This window comes from Erpetoichthys calabaricus, chromosome 9, assembly GCF_900747795.2.
Source record: "Erpetoichthys calabaricus chromosome 9, fErpCal1.3, whole genome shotgun sequence".
Lineage (NCBI taxonomy): Eukaryota > Metazoa > Chordata > Cladistia > Polypteriformes > Polypteridae > Erpetoichthys > Erpetoichthys calabaricus.
Genome location: NC_041402.2, coordinates 79,227,488 through 79,251,101, shown reverse-complemented (window position 1 = coordinate 79,251,101; position 23,614 = coordinate 79,227,488). Strand labels below are relative to the sequence as shown.

Below are 23,614 nucleotides of genomic sequence, written 5' to 3'. Positions count from 1 at the left end.
GCTGAACATTAATGTTAGCCATTATCTAGGTGTTTTGAATCTTTAGTTTCAACATATATTTTTATAAGACTTTTAGAGTGCAAATTCTTTACCGTTTTTATATACTGAATTTCAGCAATACATTTTTGAGCAAAATTAAACCAAGTGAACAACTGCATAATACATAGTCAGCATCTCATAATCTGACAAAAAGCAATTGGTTTATTTACAGTAAAAAGATGTTTGATACTGTTGTTTCCTCTTCATAGACCGAATCAAATAACCCAACCTGCACTGCAGATGACACCCTGCCTTTGCCAAAATGAAAACGGGTGGCACAGTGGGAAGTACTATTGCTTCAATTATCCAGTGTCCTGGGTTTGAATCCCACACACAGGTGTGTTTTGTGTGTGGAGTTTTGCGTGTATTCCTCGTGTCTGCATAGCTTTGTCCTCGCACATACTCATGACATGCAGGCTAGAAGAACTGATGACTCTAAATTGGTCCTTTGTCGGTGTGGGTATGAGCATGAGCAGGTCCTGCACCCTATCTAGAACTGCTTCTTGCCTTGTGCCCAAAGCTAGGACTATGGAGGGATGAACTGTTGTGCTCAGTACTCCTGGGCTAAGCTTGAAATACCGGTAACTCTATAATACTGGGTGTTTAGAAATAATGGATGGATGGATTTGGTTCATATACGTACATTGTAAGACGCAATGTATATGATGCAACATTGCATTATAGTAATTGGTGATTTGCCAAGTATTTATTGGCCTGTTGGTTAAGTATCTCTTAGTAATACCATTTTCACACCTGCTTAGTCCAAATCAGAGTCAGGGGGGCCAGAGCCTACTTCCTAGTTCTGAGCACAAGGCAGGAAGCAGTTCTACACAGGGTGCCAGTCCTTGCCAGACCCACTAATGCTCATACCCACACCCACACCCACAAAGGGACAATTTGGAATCATCAAGTTCATCTAACAGGCATGTCACGAGAAGAATGTGTAAATTTCACACAGATACTGAATCTGTGAAGCAGCAGTGTTAATGAATGTGGCATTGTGTTGTGCCAATTTAAAAAAAAATGGAAGAAATACAATAATTACAGTTGCACTTTTTGGGTGTTATGAAGAAAAGCAATAAAATACTGTAAACGCAAGAGTCCCAAAGCACCTCAGCACAGAGAGCATGAGCAAAAGAAGTATTGACAGCTTCACTATTTAACAAAATTTGACACTTTACCTTCTTCTGTTTTCCATGTAGGTATCTTAGTCTAATAAAACTGGTAACACTAGACAATGTTCAATGTTTCATTTATAACGACATATAAAACTAGCACCTCTTCTCAAACTCCAATGTTTCTGTTCTAAAATACCCCTTTTTCCCCTAAAGACTAAACCAAACATTTCTGGTTAATTAGTGATATTATAAATTATGTCTGTACATGAGAAACTGGGTGTATAGTATACTATATATGTGTGTGTACTACAGTATGTAGCACATCACTGTATACGCCATTCAACCAGCAACACATCTTCGCCTTGCCTTTGGAAACCGGCTAACTCAGCTCTTGTGCAGGGGGCTGATAGTGCACACTCAGACTTAGATGATTGAGGAAGGATAAAATCAACTGGAAACATTATTAAATGGACATACATTTATTAATAAGACTAACACAAGATACAAGATAAGTATATATGGTCAAAAAACAAAACAGTCCACAGCAGATTGGGTAAAAAACAAATTCTAAGGAGTAGGGAGCACATCAAAAGTCACAAACATCAGAACACACACAAGATAGATGTGGCTAGCACATGACTTTCTCTGTATTTACAACATGTGTACAGTATACAGCATGAATTAACCAAAATATACCCATGATGTAAACCATTACTGCATTTGAAAATTTTGAGTTTTAAAAGCTCAAAGTTTAAGTTATGGATTTAATTCACAATTCAAGAAAGACATTCTTTCAAAGTCCTAAATATGAATACCAAATTTTTAGAACTTCTGAGAAGTGGTTTAGCTGTTGTTGCTATTGGCTTTAAAATTTTTAAACTTCAAAAGCTTAAAGCTGAATACTTAGGATCCATCCCAAACCTAATGAACTTTTCAGATAATGAGTGCAAATTTTCAAAAATGTTTCATAACAAAACATTTTGATTTGATATACTTTGTTAACCCCTGAGGGTAAATTGTCTTTTGTCACACGACCTTTGGGTTTGATTTGTTTACAAATTCTGATCCACAAACACACACAGAAACACATCTTTAGGGAAACCAAAACATGTTTTTTCATAGAAAAAGTTGTTTTTTAATGAAAATAGTACTTCCACCATAAAAGAAGTATGGACAGAGTGAAAAAGCACCAGAGCTATGAAGTGTATAATAAGATGACTTAGAATGGAGTGTGCATTAAGTGATTAGATAAATAAAACAGCAAATTACAGCAGAACAGGCTCAGATAACTAAAGGATAATTGAGAAAACTGCATATAGGAAGCCTGTTAGTGGGGAGGCAAGGCCAGAAACACAATGTAGGTGGGGGTGTGGCCAGGAAACAAAGAGTATGTGGAAGGTGGGGCCCGAGGGAATTTGGTGTATGTTCGAGAGTGCAGCCTAACTGGCATTCCACTCAGAATGGATATCTGGCCCCCCCCCCCCTTTTTTTTTAACTCTTTTGTGACCCTGACTGTGAAACTTTAGAGTTTATATTGTATATTTGTTTTGATTAATTTTGTGAATAATTGTATTACTACTTTAATACTTAGCGATTTTAGCACTTAACTTGCTAGTTGTAGGAACTAAAAAATGAATCCAAATTCTGCTAGGCTCAAAGATGTGTAATCTGAAAAGCAGATGAATTCTTAAACATATAGCTCAGATGGTAGGTGAAAACAGTTTTTCTTTACCCTTGGAGCAACAAAAATTCTATTTTTTTTTTAACTTAAAAGGAAATGCTAAAATCAGTAGTAACTGCCTACTTATGCAGTATAACACTACAATAAAAACATTTGGGGATGTAGTGGATTTGTGTTTTTGAGAAACTGACAGCGCATTTACAGTACATTGGCCAGGAAGGATACAAGTTAGCTTTGGTCTAAATGTATACATCATCCATCCCCTTATCCATCTTGCAGTTTGCTTTCTTTCGAGAAACAGATGAAATGAAAGCTCTGAGAATTTAAATATAAATACAGCTTACACAAGTGAAAGGTTTCAAAAGTCAAAAATCCCTACAGCAATGCCTGTCTTGTTTGATTGTGTATAATATGATATTGTGCACAATGTTTTTCTGTTTTAAAGGAAAAAAATCAATTTCAACTTGGTACATTCAGGCATGTAACAAGAATGTTTGCTCCAGTTTCAAAGTTGCAAATCTTCATGAAACTTGCTCCACACATTTACCTGTTTGTAAATGCGCCAGACAATGATAGGTAATTAAGAACAATTTCACTTCTAAAATGATGATGCGAGTTCAGCTAGCGAGCACAATCAGGTTCGTTTAATGTTACTTGTTTTGAGGTACACAGGCAGTAGTGGGGAGTGAATCTAAAGCCTTATGTATTCAAGACCATAGCCACTACATCTCATTGAACTTTAACATTTCTATTCATCTCTCACTTGATCCTTTCTCAAATCTGCTTTATCCAGTTTGAGATTATGACGAGTTGGAGCCTAATCCGCCAATAGTGAGTCTAAACATAGCTAAACATATTATTTGTACATATATGGTGTTAATGTTTACCTCCTACAGCTGCAGCATATCAGGGAATGAAATCACAAGACTTTAGGGAAAGCTAGGGGTCTGTTTCCAAAAAAAAAAAAAAAAATTAAATGTCAAAATTATAACCTAACAAGGCCAGAAAATGTTTTTTTAAGTATTATCCAAAAGTACTGTGTGACAACCATTTAAATAGGTAGGACATGATAACATCATGTCACATGACCAGCAACAAGTGCCTTTGCTATGAACACTATGGCTTCTACCATGGAATTCAACAGAAAATGGTGAAGCACATGATGAAAACAAGCCATGAGTCATTGTAATGAAATCAATAAAATAACATTAAAAATGATTAAATGTAAAAAAAATATTGAAAACACTAAATAACAACTGAAGAATAATGCATATGACTCTAAATGAGAATGTTAGCATTCATCTCAACATAATGTCTCCCATGACTTGGGAGTGTAAGGAGGAATCGGAACCTTCAGATGACAGCTACATCCATGCAGGGTAAACCAGCAAATGGTACACTAAAAGAACCCAAAGCAAAAACTGTACAAAGGCCCACGCACTGTGCCCATTGTGCCATTATTCTGGCTAAAAAAAAACAAAAAAAAAACAAAAAAATAAACACCTTTCATGATGGTAAAGTGAAGAATACTAAAAAATGTAATATCAGGAAAGAAGAAAACACTTTGTTCATGGTTGCTGCTTACTGGAATCAATCCCATCAGAATTGGGTGTAAGGCGGGAAACAAATATTGTTGTTAAATTAACTCAGGCACAGACCATTACTGTATTTAATTGGAAGATTTAAATTTTTCTAAGATCTGACCAAAACCTGGTGTCAAAAGAAATGTTAGTGGGTGACCACAAAGTGTCCACTTTTAATGACTTGCAAGTGAAAATATTTCACTAACAAGTAAATGATAGCTTCAAAAAGTGCAATAAAGTTTCAAGAAAATTCTCCTGCTATAAGAAGTGAGTGAGCTAGTGGAGCTAAGTATGCAAAACATTGTCTTACCTCTTTCACTACAACACTGTGCTTAAATTTCAGGCTGTCCAGCTCGGTCTGAAGCTCAGCTTGGTCCTGCTCTGCCTGATAAAATCAAAAAACAGTAAAGAAAGTTTCATTTCTATACAAGGCTGCTTTAAATTGCCTATAAAATGAAAAACATGGTTTTGCTCCATAGAAAACAGCTCTACAGCAAGGAGTAAACAGGATTCAATAAGAAGATTATTCAACAAATCAAACATTCAAAACAATGAGCTGAAAACAGATTTTAGCTACAAAAAGCAATATGGCAAGATAAAGGGATCTATTGAACTCTTTGAATAGACACTTCACAGACAAGCTGGCCCGACACTTTAAGCAGGTTCCCAGCTAATGTCAATAAGAACAAAATAAATGCACTCTTTTTTCCCTTAATTACTGGAAGCAATGCAATCTGTTCTCAAACAATCTGTACTCAGATCATGTCAGAGGGTGGTGTGGGGAAGGAGGGGGCTAGAGAAGGTTGTAATTTGTGGCTGAGCCAGCATTATTTGAATTAAATACTGGTGGCAGCACATATGTGTCATTAAATCAGAGTGGAGCATGAGGGAGAGCGAAAGAAAGTCAACAAAGGTGAAACAGCAAGGTGGGCGGAAAAAGCACAATAGGAAACGTATCAAATGCCAAAAAGTCCTTATATTAAAATACTGTAGTTTCAATTATTATGGCTCACAAAAATGTTATGAAGCTTTAATATGTAAAATCATAATCAAATTTAGGCATTACCTTTTCATACTTCTAGATTCTAAAAATTACAAAAAATATATCAGCCTGGATAATAATATTTTCATCCACCCATTCATCCATTTTCAGGAGATCTTGCCTATCTTTTCATTTTCAGATACTATTATCATATAGGGCACTAATGCATCTCATACTGGATCTGTCAGTCAGTCAGTCATTGTCCAACCGCTATATCCTAACACAGGGTCACGGGGATACTGGATCTGAATATGTCTAATTTACCCAACTATTCTTTTTATTGTTCAGGTTGTGAGAAGAAAACACTCAATCTACAAAGATAGTGAGCAATCTATGAGACACATTTGGGTGTTTTAAGCTTTGAAGCAGCAGCAACAACGGCAAAAACCAACCCTTAATGTATCAACAGTTTATCACTAGCCATCCTCACGTACACTAAGCCAATTTAGAGCTATGAACTGACTTAAAATACACAGACTGTGGAGTACTAAGGGAAAACGTTTTTGAGATGCACAGAGAATGTGTAAACTCCAAACAGGCACTGATCATACAGGGAGTTGAAAGTGGATCTCTATAATATCTATTGTGCCACTTAAGAACATACATTTGACAAATGGCAGGAGACCATTCAGTCCATGAAGTCTGTTTGTTTAGTTAATAGCTAAGGTGACCCATATATCTCATCCAGATTCTTCTCAAAGGTTGTCAAGGTTTTGGCTTCAACTACATGTCTTGGTACTAGTCTTTGTGTAAAGAAGTGCTTGCTGGCTTCAGTCTTAAATGCACTTCCCCTTAATTTTCACTGATGCCCTCAGGTATGTGATTCACCCTTAAGCCAAAAGAATGTTGCTGGATCTACTTTACTTAAAAACATTAAATAACAATCCTTTCATCCATACTCTAGGGGTCTTTGGAGTGATAACCTATTCCAGCAGGACAGGCACAAGGTTAAAATGAATCCTGGGTTGATTACAGTCCATTTCTGTGCACATACAGTTTTTGAGACTCATATTATCAATAGTGAGTCAAAGAAATCAGAGTACCTGGATAAACCCCACGCACATTCCACACAGCCAGTAACCAAATAACAAACTGAAGCTAAGCCCATGGAGTTGTGAGGTTTCAGTGAAGAAATTGTATATCATGCATGGTCACCAGGATCAGACATGTAGCCATGCTATTTTAAAGAACCACAGGCTTAAAGAACTCCATATTAATTGAGTTCACGTGAAACTCTAGAACTTTGATTAATCACGTCAAACTAAAATAGATAATCATGTCATTTAATGTAGGAAACACTTTATTATAACTTTCATTAATAAGTTATTAACAAACATAACATAATGCTTCAGAAAATTCTTCAATACCGTTAACATCAGATGCATCATTGAAAAGGAAATTTGAATTGGGTTCCTCAACATTTTTGTATTTCATACAATCTAGGCAGACACAGCAGAAGACTACTTCTGCATGCAACTGGCACAATCTCATCAGAAACCTTTGAACCTAAGTTGAGTGTAAGAGTGGGTATTTCCCCTGTGATACGCAGATGCCCTATCCTGGACTGATTTGTCTTGTGCCCAATGTTGCCAGGCTGACCCCAATTCCATACAGCTCTGCACTGAAAAGAGCAGAATTCAGAAAATGGAATGATCATGCTGAATATGCTGTATGGACTGAATTCATAATTATCCCCAAAATGTTCCTAATTTCTTCATGAGATCACTTCTTTTAGAGCGAGCCAGCTTGAGCACCAGAAAAGACTAAACAGACTGGGAAGAAGCAAACAGAAGCACAGGAAAGGTGAATGGCAATGTCAGGTGATGTTGTATCTAAAACTGTGCAAATCAACCATCCTCTAGTCCTCACCAAAACAGGAATTGTGGGGTCAGGGTATCTTTAGAAAAGCAGAAAAGAATAGAAAAATCAACACTGAATGATGAAAATCACAATCCTTTGTGCATAACTGTTACTACAAAAGTTCTGATGGATCCCTTTGTTTGATTCCTGCAGCTAACCACGACTGGGAGCCTAATTTTATTTTCCAATTATTCCTTCATTTTATTTTAAAGACTTTGAGGCACAATGTTTATTTCTGCATATTAGAGTTTAGCTTAATCTATAAAACACGAAAACTACCAAGTTAATTAAATTTAATAAATACAATATTGCAATCACAGGTTTGTAGTCAGGCTGGCGTACATTTCTATAACTTTAGCAGGAAGCATAAAATTTATTTGACATATTCATTTCAGATTTCTAGGACAGGCTCTCTGAGAAAGAAGTAATTTTAAATTTCTTATACTTGTACAATACCATCTGTGTGTCTTTAAGCTGTTCTTTGTGACAAATATGCAATGCTCAACCGGATTTATATCAGTACTGTAAACTGCTTTTTCCTTCATCTAAAAATATTTGTATTGACCTCTTGAGCATTGCAAATGCTTTCACAAGCTAAACCGAACTGTTTAGATAATATTTTTAATCTTCATTCAAGATTTTCTGTATTTTCCTAATTGGAGCTACCCAGGATGCTGAATATGGATATAATATTTTTTCATTGTGAGCCAAATACAAAGAATAAGGATGTGAACTACAGTATGATTTAAAACCATTAATCATTAAGGCTCAGGAAACATATACAAAAGAGTTCTTACCATTTTTAAGCATAATGCCTACGAGCAAAGCTAAACAATATCTCTCGATGAATGATATTTAATTAATTTAATTTAATGGGGCACCTAACTGGCAAAAAGATTCCTAGCACCAAACATGGTGCAATTCTGGGGAAAAGTGTAACAATTGACCTTCAGAAAAGGGAGCCGACAAACACACACACACACAAACCTAGAAAAGAAGAGAGCAACAAAACATGCTTATGTAGAAAGGCAGGAATGCTAGAGGGTGGTAGATCCTGTTAGGTGTGATACCCTGAAAGTGCAATGGACAGTGGCACCAGTACAACGCAAAGCTGATCCTACAGAATTTAGGGATACAAGACCAGAACATAGCTTCTTATAAAATATATTTGAACAAAATCCATCCATACATTATTTCTATACATCCAGTATTAGAGAGTTACAGGTATTTCAAGCTTAGTCCAGGAGTACTGAGCACAACATTGAATGGTATAACAGTTAATTCCAGCACATTCACACCAGAACAGTTAAAAGCTGTCAATTAACCCAACACTGTTTCTTTGGAATGTGGAGGGAAAAAAACCCAAGAAAACTCAGTGGTCAGAAAACTAAAAGACATAAGCTAAACAAAGAAGGCAAAACAACAAGACTTGAAATTTGATACTAGAAAAACTACCTAAAACTGTCATAGGTTTGACCACTATTGACTGTGGTTTCAACCAGTGCTGGCAGTTTACACATTACGTTTATGTTAAAGCTGCAATACTTTTGATTGTAAAAGGTGTGAAATCATGCACATTGAATCATCTCAAAATAAAATGAATCATCAACACAGCAGAAACAGATAGAAGAGGCCACTTTAATAAAGTATGTCTTAGTTTTAACGATTAAACTCTTCTTGTATGTAGCAATGTTCTTTTGAATAAACTGGTTAAATATTATGAAGATTTAAATGCAATAAATGAACCGATACTAAATAAATCTTACTGAAGTTATTGTTGCTGGTCACTTTCATTCAATTAATTAGCTAACGCCTAAATTCAATGGGAGTAAATGAGTGGAAAGCATTGATTTTTGAGATTCACAAGACTAGACTTTTGGCACTTCAGTACGATAAATTTTTACATTTATTGACACTTTTCATCTAAATCATAACCCATTTTCAGCCATCCGTGCAGTATTTTCCAACATTCTTGTTGACTTTTATTTTATTACAATTGAAACATTATTTGTTTTAAAGTAAAAATAGAAAGCATTTCTATTTTAAAAAGTGTAACACACAGTATCAGGGTAATGCATTTCCTGATTGTGATATGCACCTATTTTTCTGAAGTATCCATTTAAAAATTTTTGGCAAAAATGCACATGTTTTGAAAGTTTAACAACCTGACATGTGCATTATGCAACACCAGCAATGTGAGATTTTGTTTCACATTGTTTGCTGTTGTACAGTATTAGTCATTGGATTCTATTATTTCATAAACTTTTTTTTCTTCTCCATTCTGCATGAAAACAAGAGATTAAACATTATTCTTAGCCATTACTGCAATCTACATGTGGTAAGTAACATATAAAAAAATGTAATTTTTGGATAGATTATTCCTCTAAGCAACATGGAATGTGGTGTAGTATAGCGTCATTGAATAGAGTGTTAATTAACACTAGAATTACCAGAACCTACGAAAAAACTTGTAGACCCATCCCACCTTAAATCGCTTTGCACCTCTCCATCAGTGTCTTTTGTCCTGTAAATGTGTCAATAAGCAGCAAGCAACCTACTATCACATCCCCCCACCCGCCGCACAGTTTTCTCAGCTCAAGTCTGTTTACCTGTGTGTCAGTTGCTTAGAGTTGTATAGAGTAAGAAGTCAAGCAAAATTACACCTTTTATAAATACTATATCATCATTTGGAACACATGCATTTCATGTTTATGTAAACACATCTTTAAAACAGAAACATTTTTCTTGTTTTAATAATAACTGACAAAATGTAGACATGAAGTGTATAATGTGTGAAGCCTGAAGTCCAAATATCAAATAAACACTTTCACAAAAGGTACAAATATAACAGAACAAGTGTGCTTCTATTCAAGACTATAACTGAATACAGCTGTTGCTGTAATCAAAACTTCACGGGATCGACCCCGGTCGAGTCCATTTTGAGAAGTGAGCTGCTCTTATTCTTTCTATCTTAGAATAAAAACATACATTTGATTTCAGTCGGTAACAGCCGGTGTAAATTTATGATACTTGTAAAGGTTAACTTTGGTTTTTTTATTCAGTTTTATTCTTTTAGTCACGTTCATGATCCCAACCCCCCCCCATCTGACACTGCTGTTTTCACATAAAGACGCGCTATAACAGAGATGAACTCAGATCATGATGACGGTTCGACATCGGAGCAAGAATGCACGTCGCACTTTTGCCATCGCTGTACTTTGTATATGTACACGGGAAGCTCTGCAGTCTACTTGTGACTTTACGCTGTAGGAAGTAAGTAAATAAATAAAGGTAAATAAGTAAATAACATTCGATCTGGCTCTTATATACAAAGTACAGTGACAGCAGCTTCCACCTCTGTTATTGCGTGTCTTTATGTGAAAACAGCAGTGTCAGATGGTTTGTGGTATCGTGAATGTGACTAAGAGAATAAAACTGAATAAAAAAAAAAAAAAACAAAGCTAACCTTTACAAGTATCATAAATTTACACCGGCTGTTACAGACCGAAATCAAATACATGTTTTTATTCTAAGATAGTAAGAATAAGAGCAGCTCACTTCTCAAAACGGACTCGACAGCTGATACTGTTGCGCAACCGAAGAGATAGATAGATAGATAGATAGATAGATAGATAGATAGATAGATAGATAGATAGATAGATAGATAGATAGATAGATAGATAGATAGATAGATAGATAGATAGATAGATAGATAGATAGATAGATAGATAGATAGATAGATAGATACTTTATTAATCCCAAGGGGAAATTCACATACTCCAGCAGCACCTTACTGATACAAAAAACAATATTAAATTAAAGATTGATAATAATGCAGGTAAAAACAGACAATAACTTTGTATTATGTTATGTTAATGTTTACACCCCCGGGTGGAACTGAAGAGTCACATAGTTTGGGGGAGGAACGATGTCCTCAGTCTGTCAGTGGAGCAGGACAGTGACAGCAGTCTGTTGCTGAAGCTGCTCTTCTGTCTGGAGATGACACTGTTTAGTGGATGTAGTGGATTTTCCATAATTGATAGGAGCCTTCTTAGCGCCCGTCGCTCTACCACGGATGTCAAACTGTCCAGCTCCATGCCAACAATGGAGCCTGCCTTCCTCACCAGTTTGTCCAGGCGTGAGGCGTCTTTCTTCTTAATGCTGCCTCCCTAGCACACCACCGCGTAGAAGAGGGCGCTCGCCACAACCGTCTGATAGAACAACACTGTCGCACCCTAACGCGGATTCTTTTTCTGCAGTTATAGTCTTGAATAGAAGCGTACTTGTTCTGTTATATTTGTACCTTTTGTGAATGTGTTTATTTGATATTTGGACTTCAGGCTTCACACATTATACACTTCATGTCCACATTTTGTCAATTATTACTAAAACATGAAAAACGTTTCTGTTTTAGTGATGTGTTCACATAAACATGAAATGCATGTGTTCCAAATAACGATACAGTATTTATAAAAGGTGTAATTTTGCTTGACTTCTCACTCTATACAATTCTAAGCAACTGAGCTTAGAGTTGACTTGAGCTGAGAAAACTGTGTGGCGGGTGGGGGGATGTGATAGCTGGCTGCTTGCTGCTTATCGACACATTTACAGGACAAAAGACGCTGATGGAGAGGTGCAAAGCAATTTAAGGTGGGACGGATCTACGAGTTTTTTCGTAGGCTTTGGTAATTCTAATGTTAAAATGGTAATTATCACTAGATATAACCTCCAAATGGCAAAGAGTGCAAATTTAAGATAATTCCGAGGCTTGTAAGTAAAAACTTATTTCCAGTAAGTTTTAGGTAAAAATGTATATAACACATATGAGCAAGAAATGAAAGAGACTGAAAGTATCTTAAAAAAAATTAGGCTAAATTAGGCCATGCTTTGCACAAACTGAATTAGAATATATAATGTCTAACGTTGATTTAAACTGATCATGTGAAAACTAGAGTTTTATTAAATTTTTATTGTTTCAAATGATTTGATAATATATCTGGAGACCACATCACCAGCTCAAAAGTTTAAAACAAGTTTCCACCAAACATGTGCACTGAATTGACTGACATATTCTGCATATATTCTATACTGGATTTATTCTTGTTAGGCCTTCAATCATTAAATTAGCTAATGCAGTGCCAGACACGCGCACACACACACACCCACACATATATACTGTATGTACAGTATATGCTTATTCTAAAGGAAGAAAAATATCTCTAAAATTCTCCATTTAATATTTATGGAGAAGGGATAATCACACTACTCCATAAAACATAGTCTTATTACATACTCTAACAATTTTCAAGAAAAGCAATAAAGTATAACTCTCATTGTGCTTTTTTCATCAAATTCACAATATTTAAGCTGAAAAAGATTGGGAGAAAGTAAATATTACTAGATACAGTACATACTGTACTGGGCATGTTTATAGTAACACTAATGCATAGAAAAAAAGTATTTCTCAGGTGAACTTTTAGAGGCTGCACATATCTCTTACAAAAATGTATAAATGACTCTTGAAATTAAGTCATTCCTTTGAAAATTATGTCGAAGGTCATGACTGTCTTTACTTATTAATAGAAATTAAGAAATTTCTGTTTGCATTACACTGTGATCATTCAGAGAACCTGAAGAAAAATGGTATATACTGTATCTATATTGTAGGTCCTTATCCAGGCATCTGTTTTCAAGGAATACATTAGTGTGAGTGAAAATAATACAAAAAATTATGATATTGAATTTTTGAGTTATGTTAGAGCTACTAGCTAAATTACAAAAAGCAGATAATCTTGTGACTAGTGCCTGTTAGGAAAGCAAACTTATGCTTTAGATGGGCATGCAAAGAAAAAAAATGCCAAAATGCACTACTATCAATCTTCACCAAAAGTGCTGGTAGATATGCTTGGCAAGGCAGGGATGGAGCCCCCCAAATTAGTAAATGAGAATATTTCCCAGAAGCCTTTCAGGAGGCTGGATCATTTAGAAAGCTTACCATAAACCTATGGTGTCCTAATGTATTCTTTGGAGTCTCCTGTCTTATTAGGATGTACAAGTCTAACTGGGGTGTATAAGTTGCAGACATTCAATTCAGAGGATAGGTATGGTGAATTACTCACAGGGTGACCAGATTTTGAGAAATTTGTGTTATCAGAGAATTAAGGGGTCACACAGTATGGATCAAAATAAGCACAATCAGTAGTAGAAAAGACTTCTAATGATGCCTGAAATAGGCTGCAAGCACACACCTCAAAGATGGATTTCTTTATCTCAACATGTCCATTTGCTGATTTTTAGCTCTGTGTGGATAATCATGAATTTAAATGACCCTTTAGAGGGTATTTATAACTAGAGAGAGATGGAGAAAACCTTCTCCATTGTTTCAGTCAGCACAATCCCCACTAACAAAAATGCTTGCTGTTCTTTCATTCAACATATTATAACCAAGGGTGGAAGTAATGAATTACAACTACTCACGTTACTGTAATTAAGTAGTTTTTTTGGGTACTTGTACTTTTATGAGTATATTTTTACTTGTACTTAAGTATAAATTAAAGTAAGGAATCTACTTCACTACTTTTAAAATCACAAGTCATTCTTGAGTATGCTTACAATTTGAATTAATATTCAAACTTTTGACTGACATTTCGGTAGCCAATAAAGGTATCCGATGGCAAACATTCCAATGAACCCTGATATTTGGGTTGGAAAAAAACAACCGGCCCCGCTGCAGCAGGTTTTGATCATAATTGCACAGTAAAGGAGCTCGGAGTAATATAAGGACTGAAGGTTTGGAGAAACAAACTTCATGGAGGACAGCAACATTCAAAACAGTGAAAATGACCAAGTAATACTGGAGGATGAGTGCCCCTGACTGCACCTGGAGCAGTTGTTCATGTACAGAGGGAGGAAAGAACACAGCATGCTAATGCAGTGCAAACTTTGTTTGCTATCTTCAGTGATTTCACCATACAAGACTTCAGCCTCTAATCTCAAAAAACACATGATGGTAAGAAAACTTACAGTGATATTTTGTGATATTGTTTTCATTTTTTAATATGTCTAAAGTAACTAGCTTGGCTAGGTCTACTTGAAGCCAGCAAACATCATCCGTTAGCCTGCGATTCAAGTATCACTGAGGTAGCTAACCTGTGTTTACACTCGCACACATGCATAATTTGCATCAAGAAATACTATCACAAAATATTAGGGGAACCACTTTCATTACCTTAGGTTATATCAGTAACATCAGTCACTTAACCCACATAGAGCTGCTGGGGCGGCAACACCGTCAGCCACATAAAGAGGCTGTAGCAGGCTCAGTTTCAAAGCTAAAGAAAAGATCCTTGTATCACATAAAACCATAAGAATAAAGGTGTCAGTAGATATCAACTATGCACCCATGATAATTAGAGCTAAAGTGATGGGGAAATAAAGGTGGTCAAATGTGGGTCCCTTAAACTTGGGCATTAAGTTATCAGAATGAAAATGGTTTGTGGTGCTACCCAAGTCTCCCCTTTAAAGACATGCCCACATAATACTAATCCCACACAATTTGGGGCAAAAAAACAAACCCACACATTTTTTTCATACAGTATTTATGCAAAATTTGCCTGTTATTTTTGAACATTTATGCACACGGGGCCCAATACACAGTATTGGAATTGCATAAATGGGTTTGACTGGAGAAATTAAATTTTCCCCCTTCCATAAAACATAAAAATGGGTGTATGTTTGATTACTAATGATTAAACAAATTTACCACACATCATTCTAAACAATCAAAGATTAGCTTAAATAATTACTCTAGGTGAATGATTTTTTTTTTTATGCTTTTTCTTTGGTGTTAAAAGTAGTGATGTGAGGAAGTGATGTTTAGAGTCTGACTGATATATAATTTGGATGATATAATTTATATTTTGCTTTGTATAATACTTCTGTGATCTTTCCAGAGAAAACATCCATAGATTGATCAGTACCATGACATTGTTGTGACATCAGCTAGTCGTCAAGAGAAGACCACAGCCACACCAAACAAGCTCTCAGCAAGTAAGCAAGCCAAGTTACTAGATGTGATGTTGGCAACTGCAAGCAAATGTGACCCTCATGCAACTGTTGACAAGCATATCATCAATTTCATATGTGAAAGTCTATAGCCATTTGCAATGGTTGAACAGCCAGCTTTCAAATAATTAATTACCACATTGCAACTTCAAGTCAAGGTCATTTCTAGGTCCACCGTTTGTACCACAGTCTGTGACACTGCTAATGACATGAAGACAACTATAATTGTAGAATTGGGTAAAGCCAAATTTGTTGCAACCACCACTGACTGTTGGTCAGCTCATCAGAAAAGTTACCTTGGTGTCACTTGCCACTGGGTAGAGAAAGAGTCCTTGGAAAGAAGACCTGCAGCACTAGCGTGCAAAAGATTGAGAGGGCCTCTCACATTTGACAGGATTGCTAGTGCTCTTGATGATGCCCATTGCCAATATAAGATTAGAGACAAAGTTGTAAGGACAACAACTGATGGTGGATCCAAGTTTATCAAAGCTTTCCATCTGTTTGGGGTACAGAATGATGTTGAGGTAGATGAGGATGAAGCAGACTTTGAAAATCAACTTTTTCTGAAACTTAACAAAAGGTTCAGAAAGTGAACTGTCCAAGACATGTTTGTTATGTCCAAGGCTTTAAGGCCTTTGCCCCGCTGTTAGTTTGCAGTGCTCTGGTAAAAGTTCATACTACAGGCAAAATCCCTGTTTAATGTTTATTTGTTTAGAACACAAATTTCCTGAATTTGATCCATTCATATGCTTCATCAGTAATGTAGAATTGTTTGAAGTAGCTGTTTTCTACATGGTTCTCTGATTTGACTCAGTGGTTATTGATAATTCATTAAATGGATAAAAAGGAACTAGTAGTCTGAGTAGTTTTTGAGAAGAGTACTTTGTACTTTTACTTAAGTACTTTTTTAACACTAGTACTTTTACTTGTAATTGAGTATTACTTCAGCAATGTAACAGTATCTGTACTTAAGTACAAATTTTCAGTACTCTTTCCACCACTGATTATAACATAACAAAACATAACATGTTATTCAATATATTATATATGCAATGTCATACCAGCAGACTCCAAAACTGTTTTAAGGTCTGAGCCATTAAGCTGTTAACTCCCATACAGTCCTACACTTAACCTGTAAACAATAGTCAAGTGTGGAAGCATGTGTATTACTTTTAATTATTAAATGTTGCTCACTATCCATAAGTCAGTTACTTGAATTTTCTAAATATTTTGTTTTATTTCGTACAAGTTGAATGTTTATATCTGAAACTTATATACTCATTTTTAATATGTATTTATTACTTTGTATTTAATACAGGTAAATACTGATATATATATTCAATGCTTTTTATTGTTTATTCAATGCTTTCTTTAGTAATTTATGTCTGCTTTGTCTTTCTACCATGAACTGTGTTGTTACAAGCATTTTGTATTTATACCCAACTACAACAAAGAATCAAAATCTTTGTAATAAAAATATTTCTATGATAAGCTGCTTTTTGTGTGTGCAATCATACAAATTATTATTTTAAAATCTGTTTAAAAATGCAAAAGTTATAATGAACACAGAGCTATTTAAGATAAGCAGCAATCATTAGCAGAAGTATTCTTTTATTGTTTTGATTTTTTCAGTCCCAACACTTCAAAAGTAATGGTTGTGCTTAAAGAAAAAGAATGCACTTTCAGACAGACAGACAGAACTTTATTTCTCCAAAGGGGGAAGGCTTTTTATAGAGGCTCATGAAATAAATAAATAAATAGCACAGGTAGATACACAATGACCTTTGCATGTCCTGGCTCAGAACTCAGAATTCACAATCAGGTTGAGAAAAGGTAACTCGGTCTTGATAGTTGTGTGTGGAAATCTGCCAGCTACAGAGCACAACGATTTGTCACCTCACCATAAATCCTAACGATGGCCTTCCTTAAACATCATCCAAGCAATTGAACGTGACACACAGTAGACCATGGTCAAAATTTGTAAAAGCACAATTTGCTGTATTGAATGTCAATGTATGACATTCTATGAAACAAAACTTTAATGACAGCCACGTATATCATTTTAGCAGTACACAGTAAAAAGCAGCACCCTGGGTAAAAGAGTGTATTTCCTATTTATTGATGAAATTATCTTGAATTTCGAGAAGCTGAAAAGCACATGCAAAAAAAATATTGTGTATGTACTCTGGTAACACAGGAGTATGAATCTTTTGCCCTATTAAATCTGAGGCACCATATTTATATTTATTGATTATATCTACAAAACGTAGTTTACAAATAAGGCTAAAGGTAACAGGTTTGGCTTTATGAAAGGTGGGAAATGAACTTGCTTACCAATGTATCTTTGCGTAACAATGATCATCAGTCAGATAACAAATAAAATGTACATACCCTATGGCTAGCGTGCTGCACTCTGTCCTGCAGGGATTGCTTAGTCTCCAGGCATTGTTTGAGCTTGCCAGTGGTTTCTAACAGCTGCTTTTCCAATTCACAACATCTTTCTTCTGCTTCCTTTGTCAGTACTTGGCTCTTCTCACTGACATCTTGTAGAGATGTAACTTTTGCCACCAGTCGTTCAATCTTTAAAGAGACAATAACACACAGTTACTGTACATTCAATATTTAGTGTAAATTCTTCTTATGTAATGTTCAAAAATATAATATACTCTACTTCAGTCTTCAAAGTATAACCTTACATTGTTATGACAGTTGCTGTAGTTTTTACACATCCAACATAACGTTGAGCTGTGTGGTTTCATGCCACATTCCCTCCAGCTTACCCAACTATGTGTCAATACATGTATCCTGTCTAAACAAAAATGGGCTCTTATGTCATTGTTTAGTCACCAAGTGTCTCATGTTTTTTTAGTTAGGCCCATTATTTCTCTGTTTTTTTGTTTTTATTTTGTTATATGCTTTAGCAACACTTCCAGTGATACATGTGCTTGTGTAACTAATTCACAGAACCCATTATAAAATAGTTTGGGTGTACAGTAATCCCTCGCTATATCGCGCTTCGCCTTTCGCGGCTTCACTCCATCGCGGATTTTATATGTAGGCATATTTAAATATATATCGCGGATTTTTCGCTGCTTCGCGGGTTTCTGCGGACAATGGGTCTTTTAATTTCTGGTACATGCTTCCTCAGTTGGTTTGCCCAGTTGATTTCATACAAGGGACGCTATTGGCAGATGGCTGAGAAGCTATCCAACTTACTTTCTCTCTCTCTCTCTTGCGCTGACGTAGGGGGGTGTGAGCAGGGGGGCTGTTCGCACACCTAGACGATACGGACGCTCGTCTAAAAATGCTGAAAGATTATCTTCACGTTGCTATCTTTTGTGCAGCTGCAGCTGCTTCCTGAAACGACATGCTGAACGGTGCTTCGCATACTTAAAAGCACGAAGGGCAAGTATTGATTTTTTTATCTGTCTCTCTCTCTATCTCTCTCTCTGCTCCTGACAGAGGGGGTGTGAGCTGCCGCCTTCAACAGCTTTGTGCCGCGGTGCTTCGCATACTTAAAAGCAAACAGCACTATTGATTTGTTTGCTCCTTTGAAGAGGAAGATATGTTTGCATTCTTTTAATTGTGAGACTGAACTGTCATCTCTGTCTTGTCATGGAGCACAGTTTAAACTTTTGAAAAAGAGACAAATGTTTATTTGCAGTGTTTGAATAACGCTCCTGTCTCTCTACAACCTCCTGTGTTTCTGCGCAAATCTGTGACCCAAGCATGACAATATAAAAATAACCATATAAACATATGGTTTCTACTTCGCGGATTTTCTTATTTCGCGGGTGGCTCTGGAACGCAACGCCCGCGATGGAGGAGGGATTACATCAATGAAAGGACATGGTTAAGCAGATGCCCAACAAGCTTATTTTAAAACAGCATAACAAATGAATGGCAAATTCTGTAGAAGGTTCTAGATCACTCCTCAGAAAGAAAATTCTTTTATTTTTTTTTTCTTTTAGATAACATGACATATCGATTTCCCATTGAGTTAGGGAAGGTGGGTTAGGATTGCTACGGCAGACATAGATAAGTCGATGAATCTATATGATGTAGGATTGTGCAATAGTTTTACATTGCATAATCATATTTCATCTTGTGCAATTTCAACTAATTTTGTTAAAAGATTAGGTGTAATTGTATTTGACAAATACTGTATTTTTCACCATGGGTCTTTTCCAAAACATATGGTAGCTGAGATTCAAGAAGAAGGCATCATGTGAATGGTTGAATGTCATTCCTTTTCTGAGAATCTAATTTAAAAGTCCTTTTGCCATTGTTACTCTATAAATTGCCATATTAACATAGGTTGAAAGAATCTAGAAATATAACCAATAATTGCATCATGACTTGCTAGTACAGATTCAAGCCTACATATTATTGAATGTTTTAAGAAGTTGGGAAGGTTTCTTTCGACAGACTTTCTGACTACATTGAAGAGTAGCTATTCAAAGGATGCAAACATGCTGCCTATACAGCTGTCTTCAGATACCTAATGGCTTCCATCATTTTAAAACAATGTGTATGTTAAAGAAGGTAGAAATACATATTCTTTGTACATTGAAGCAACAGAGATTATTACTTCTGCCTTAAAGCATTTCCTACATTGGTGTCACATTTTGAACAAACAATGTTATTTTGTGCTAGCAGATCACTAATAAAATAGCGAAAGTTAGTAATGACATAACAAAGCACAGAAAGAGCAGCTTGAACAGACAACTTCAAGTGTTTGGCAAGCATGTGATCTTAGATAAATAAGGAATTCAGCGCCCATTTCTTTGACATTGGGACAGTGAGGGCAAGAGGCTCTACTAGTGAGTAACATCTATAAATCTGGGTTCTTCTACCTCTTTTTCTGTCTGCCGCATTTGAGAGGTGTTTGGTCTCAAAATAAAGTGCTTCTTGATGAATAATGTAGCTCTGTGTGGCTTTCAGGTAGTAATTCTGGTTTGGACTTTTGTAAGGTAAACATTGAAGGCATCTTTGAACTCACCTCAGTGGTGGAATTGTTTGAGAAGATAGGATGTGTGTATTGTGTTGCATGGGCTAACATGTTTAAGTGGGTTCTGGAGGATCTGTAATTCGGTGAGGATGATGGAACTGTTGTGGCAAATGTCTCACCTGACATGGAGAATATTTAATACAGGAAATCTTTCAGAGGAAGGTTTGAGTGAGGTATACTAGCAACAGAAGTAAACCCAGGTGTTATTATCATATAGAAGAACTAGTCATTTAGCCCGTTACAATAACGGGCGCTAGAACAGTAGTGCATAAACATTAGTAGGAACAGTCTACTGTATATTAAATATTAAGGGAATTTGACCTCATTCTTTTTGTTGGTCGTATTTTTCTTTCTTTCAGCCTTTCTTTTGTTGATGTTTACTTGCTGAGCTGACCGTTCTTCGTGGGCTGCTGCCGTGTATTGTGTGTCTTTAATTTTCTGTGACAGTAATACTGTCTTGTACGTCCGTAATATACCTTTAATTTTCTCTGGTGGTAATACAGGCGTGCGCATCGGTAATATGCCTTTAATCTCCTCTGACTGTAATACTGGCTTGTATGTGGCTGTAATATGAGTCACTGTATTGTGTAGCTTTAATTTCCTCCCGCAGTAATACTGGTTTGTATTTCCGTAAAACGTCTGTAACTTTCTCTGACAGTAATATTGCGCGTCACACTGTGCCCCGCGCATGCGCACTTCACCAGAAGACACACACACACGGACACCTGGACGCACATAGGGATTTTATTAAAGAGGATAGTGATGCAAAAATATCCTTGCACAGTAGGTGATACATTTCTGGTTCAAATTTAAACTTTCTTAAAAATAATAATAAAAATATAATAATCAAGATAGTAAGCTGTGGTGGGCTGGCGCCCTGCCCGGGGTTTGTTTCCTGCCTTGCGCCCTGTGTTGGCTGGGATTGGCTCCAGCAGACCCCCATGGATAATGGATGGATGACGATAATATGTTATTGGTTTTACTGATATATTATGAATGTCTTTCGCTTCTCTATTTTTAAACAACATTAAAAAATTCTGGTTTACCAACAAACTAAGGTGAGAGGAAAAGGGTTGCTCACTGTTATAAAAAAGAAAAGAAAACAAAACAGATAAATACATAAATACATAAATACATTTTAGGATTTTACACTCAACACTTTTTCAAAAATATGGAATAAAATAGATTATTCCAAAATACAACATTAGTTTAATAGATATATTTCCCTAGACTAAATAAACGGTCTTATTACATTTTTATTAAATAAAAGGAAGGATATTCAAATTGTGACTTCAGCAAGAATATTATAAAAGTATGTATATTACTTAAACTAAATATTTTGTGGAGGTATGGCTGGACTACATACCTCATTTGCTTGCTCCAACTTGCATGATCTGAGGGCCTCATTTTCTCCTTCTGCACGAGCTAAGTGGCTTCTTACTTCAGTCAACTATAAAAATTAAATATGAAAATTCTGCATATGACCACCAAGAGCAAAATTATTACAAATCTCAATATATTCCAGTTTCTTCACTTAGTGGTTTCCCTGTTTGCCCTGTCACTTCTAGGCTGACCCAACCCCCTCACCCCCACAAGCAAAGACAAAGCCACAATGGAAGTGTATAAAGCATTTGGTGATGAACTATTGGCACTACCAGTGAGAAATTACCCAGAACCTAGAAAATACAAGAGAGGTGCAAGAAGGTTGAATATGATGTCAAGAACTAATCACTTGTTTTCCTGCCCCCTCTGCTGCTTATAAAAGTCCAACTCTGACAAGGGTACTAATTCCATACTGGGAATTTTGACTTTCTAGGTGTGCAAGTCTTTTACTAAATAAGGGATGTTTAGCCATTAGTTATTGAGCGTCACTACTAAAATTACGATGATCTACTGTTACACAACACAACTCAGTATAGTCGAGAGGTCTTAACTGCCTTTACTGCCTCAGATACCTGTGATGGAAAGGCAGGATATCTCCATCTGTGCTCACCAACGTCTACTGGTATTCTGGTAAAGCGTTTGATCAGCTAGACACCACAAAGCACTACAGAGGGTGGTAAAGGTGGCTCAGAATAAGACAAGCATGTAGCCCACTGCTATTTAGAACACAGATGTTATAATTTTGCAGCATTATTTTGAAACAAATCTGTATTTATTTAATTTAAGAAATATTTGTACTGTTTTGACCTGTGTTGCCTTTATTTGCCTAATGTTAACTATTTTTATCATAGTGGCAATGACGTCTCCAAGTTGCCATTTTGGTTTTCTGTTTTGTTCAGAGATGACCCTATTTTGTGTGGTTTTTGCCATGGGTGCAGCCATCTTGTTTACCATTTCTATGATATAATGTCTTTTCTGTGCCCAGCACAGAAAAATTACTGTCTTGATCCCTACCTTTTACTTTTCTTGTTTAGGGATAGGTGATAGGTAGATTTAGTTTTAGGACGTTCTGCCTATTGTCTGACTTTGCTTGTCATTTTGTGGTCAGGTCTTGACAATTTGTCTTGGTTGGTTCTCTGGTATTAGGGTTAGGGTTAACCCCAGCCTGTCCTTTGACCACGATGCTGCTTTTTCCTTTAGTTATTATTTCATCTCTTGGCCATTCATTTGCCTCTGATCATTACAAGTTTATAGATTTCCTAACATATGTAGCACATTCTGCTTTAGAAATATAAACAGTACTATTAAAGAATTTGACCACCCTACACCAACACTGTTCTCCTGCCTCCACTCTAACAAACAGTATACGAGGGGGGACCCAAAAATAACCGGAAATATTTTTAAAACGTGTTTAATTTAATTTTCTGTACAAACTACAATTAGTCTCCTTCAAAGTACTCTCCATTGGCGGAAATACACTTATCTAACCGTTTGTTCCATTGTTCGAAACATTTTTTAAATTCATCTGAAGTAATGCCCATTATTGCTCTGGTTGTTTCTTGTTTTACCTCTTCGACGTCAGCAAAACGCCTTCCTTTCAAATCTTTTTTCATCCGAGGGAACAAAAAGAAATCACACGGAGCTAAATCCGGTGAGTAGGGTGGGTGGTTCAGGGTTGTCATACCGTTTCTTGCTAAAAATTGGCGAATGCTGAGAGCAGTGTGAGATGGAGCGTTGTCATGATGAAAGAACCAATCGCCCAACTCCCACAAATCAGGGTGTTTCCTTCTCACACTGTTGTGGAACCTACTTTTACAAAAAAATTCACTGAAC

At 36.2% G+C, this 23,614-nt stretch overlaps 1 protein-coding gene across 2 annotated transcripts in view; it reads right to left on the bottom strand.

The window, feature by feature from the left end:
• The window catches only part of LOC114657851 (polyamine-modulated factor 1-binding protein 1), a 417,512-nt gene that overhangs the window by 134,080 nt on the left and 259,818 nt on the right, over positions 1–23,614 (bottom strand). For both annotated transcript variants that reach the window (XM_028809793.2, XM_051932060.1), the window contains exons 12-14: positions 21,765–21,848; positions 17,779–17,967; positions 4,732–4,806 (exon numbers count right to left, since the gene is read on the bottom strand). In XM_028809793.2, the coding sequence (XP_028665626.1) occupies positions 4,732–4,806; positions 17,779–17,967; positions 21,765–21,848 (348 nt within the window). The remainder of the gene's footprint in view (positions 1–4,731; positions 4,807–17,778; positions 17,968–21,764; positions 21,849–23,614) is intronic.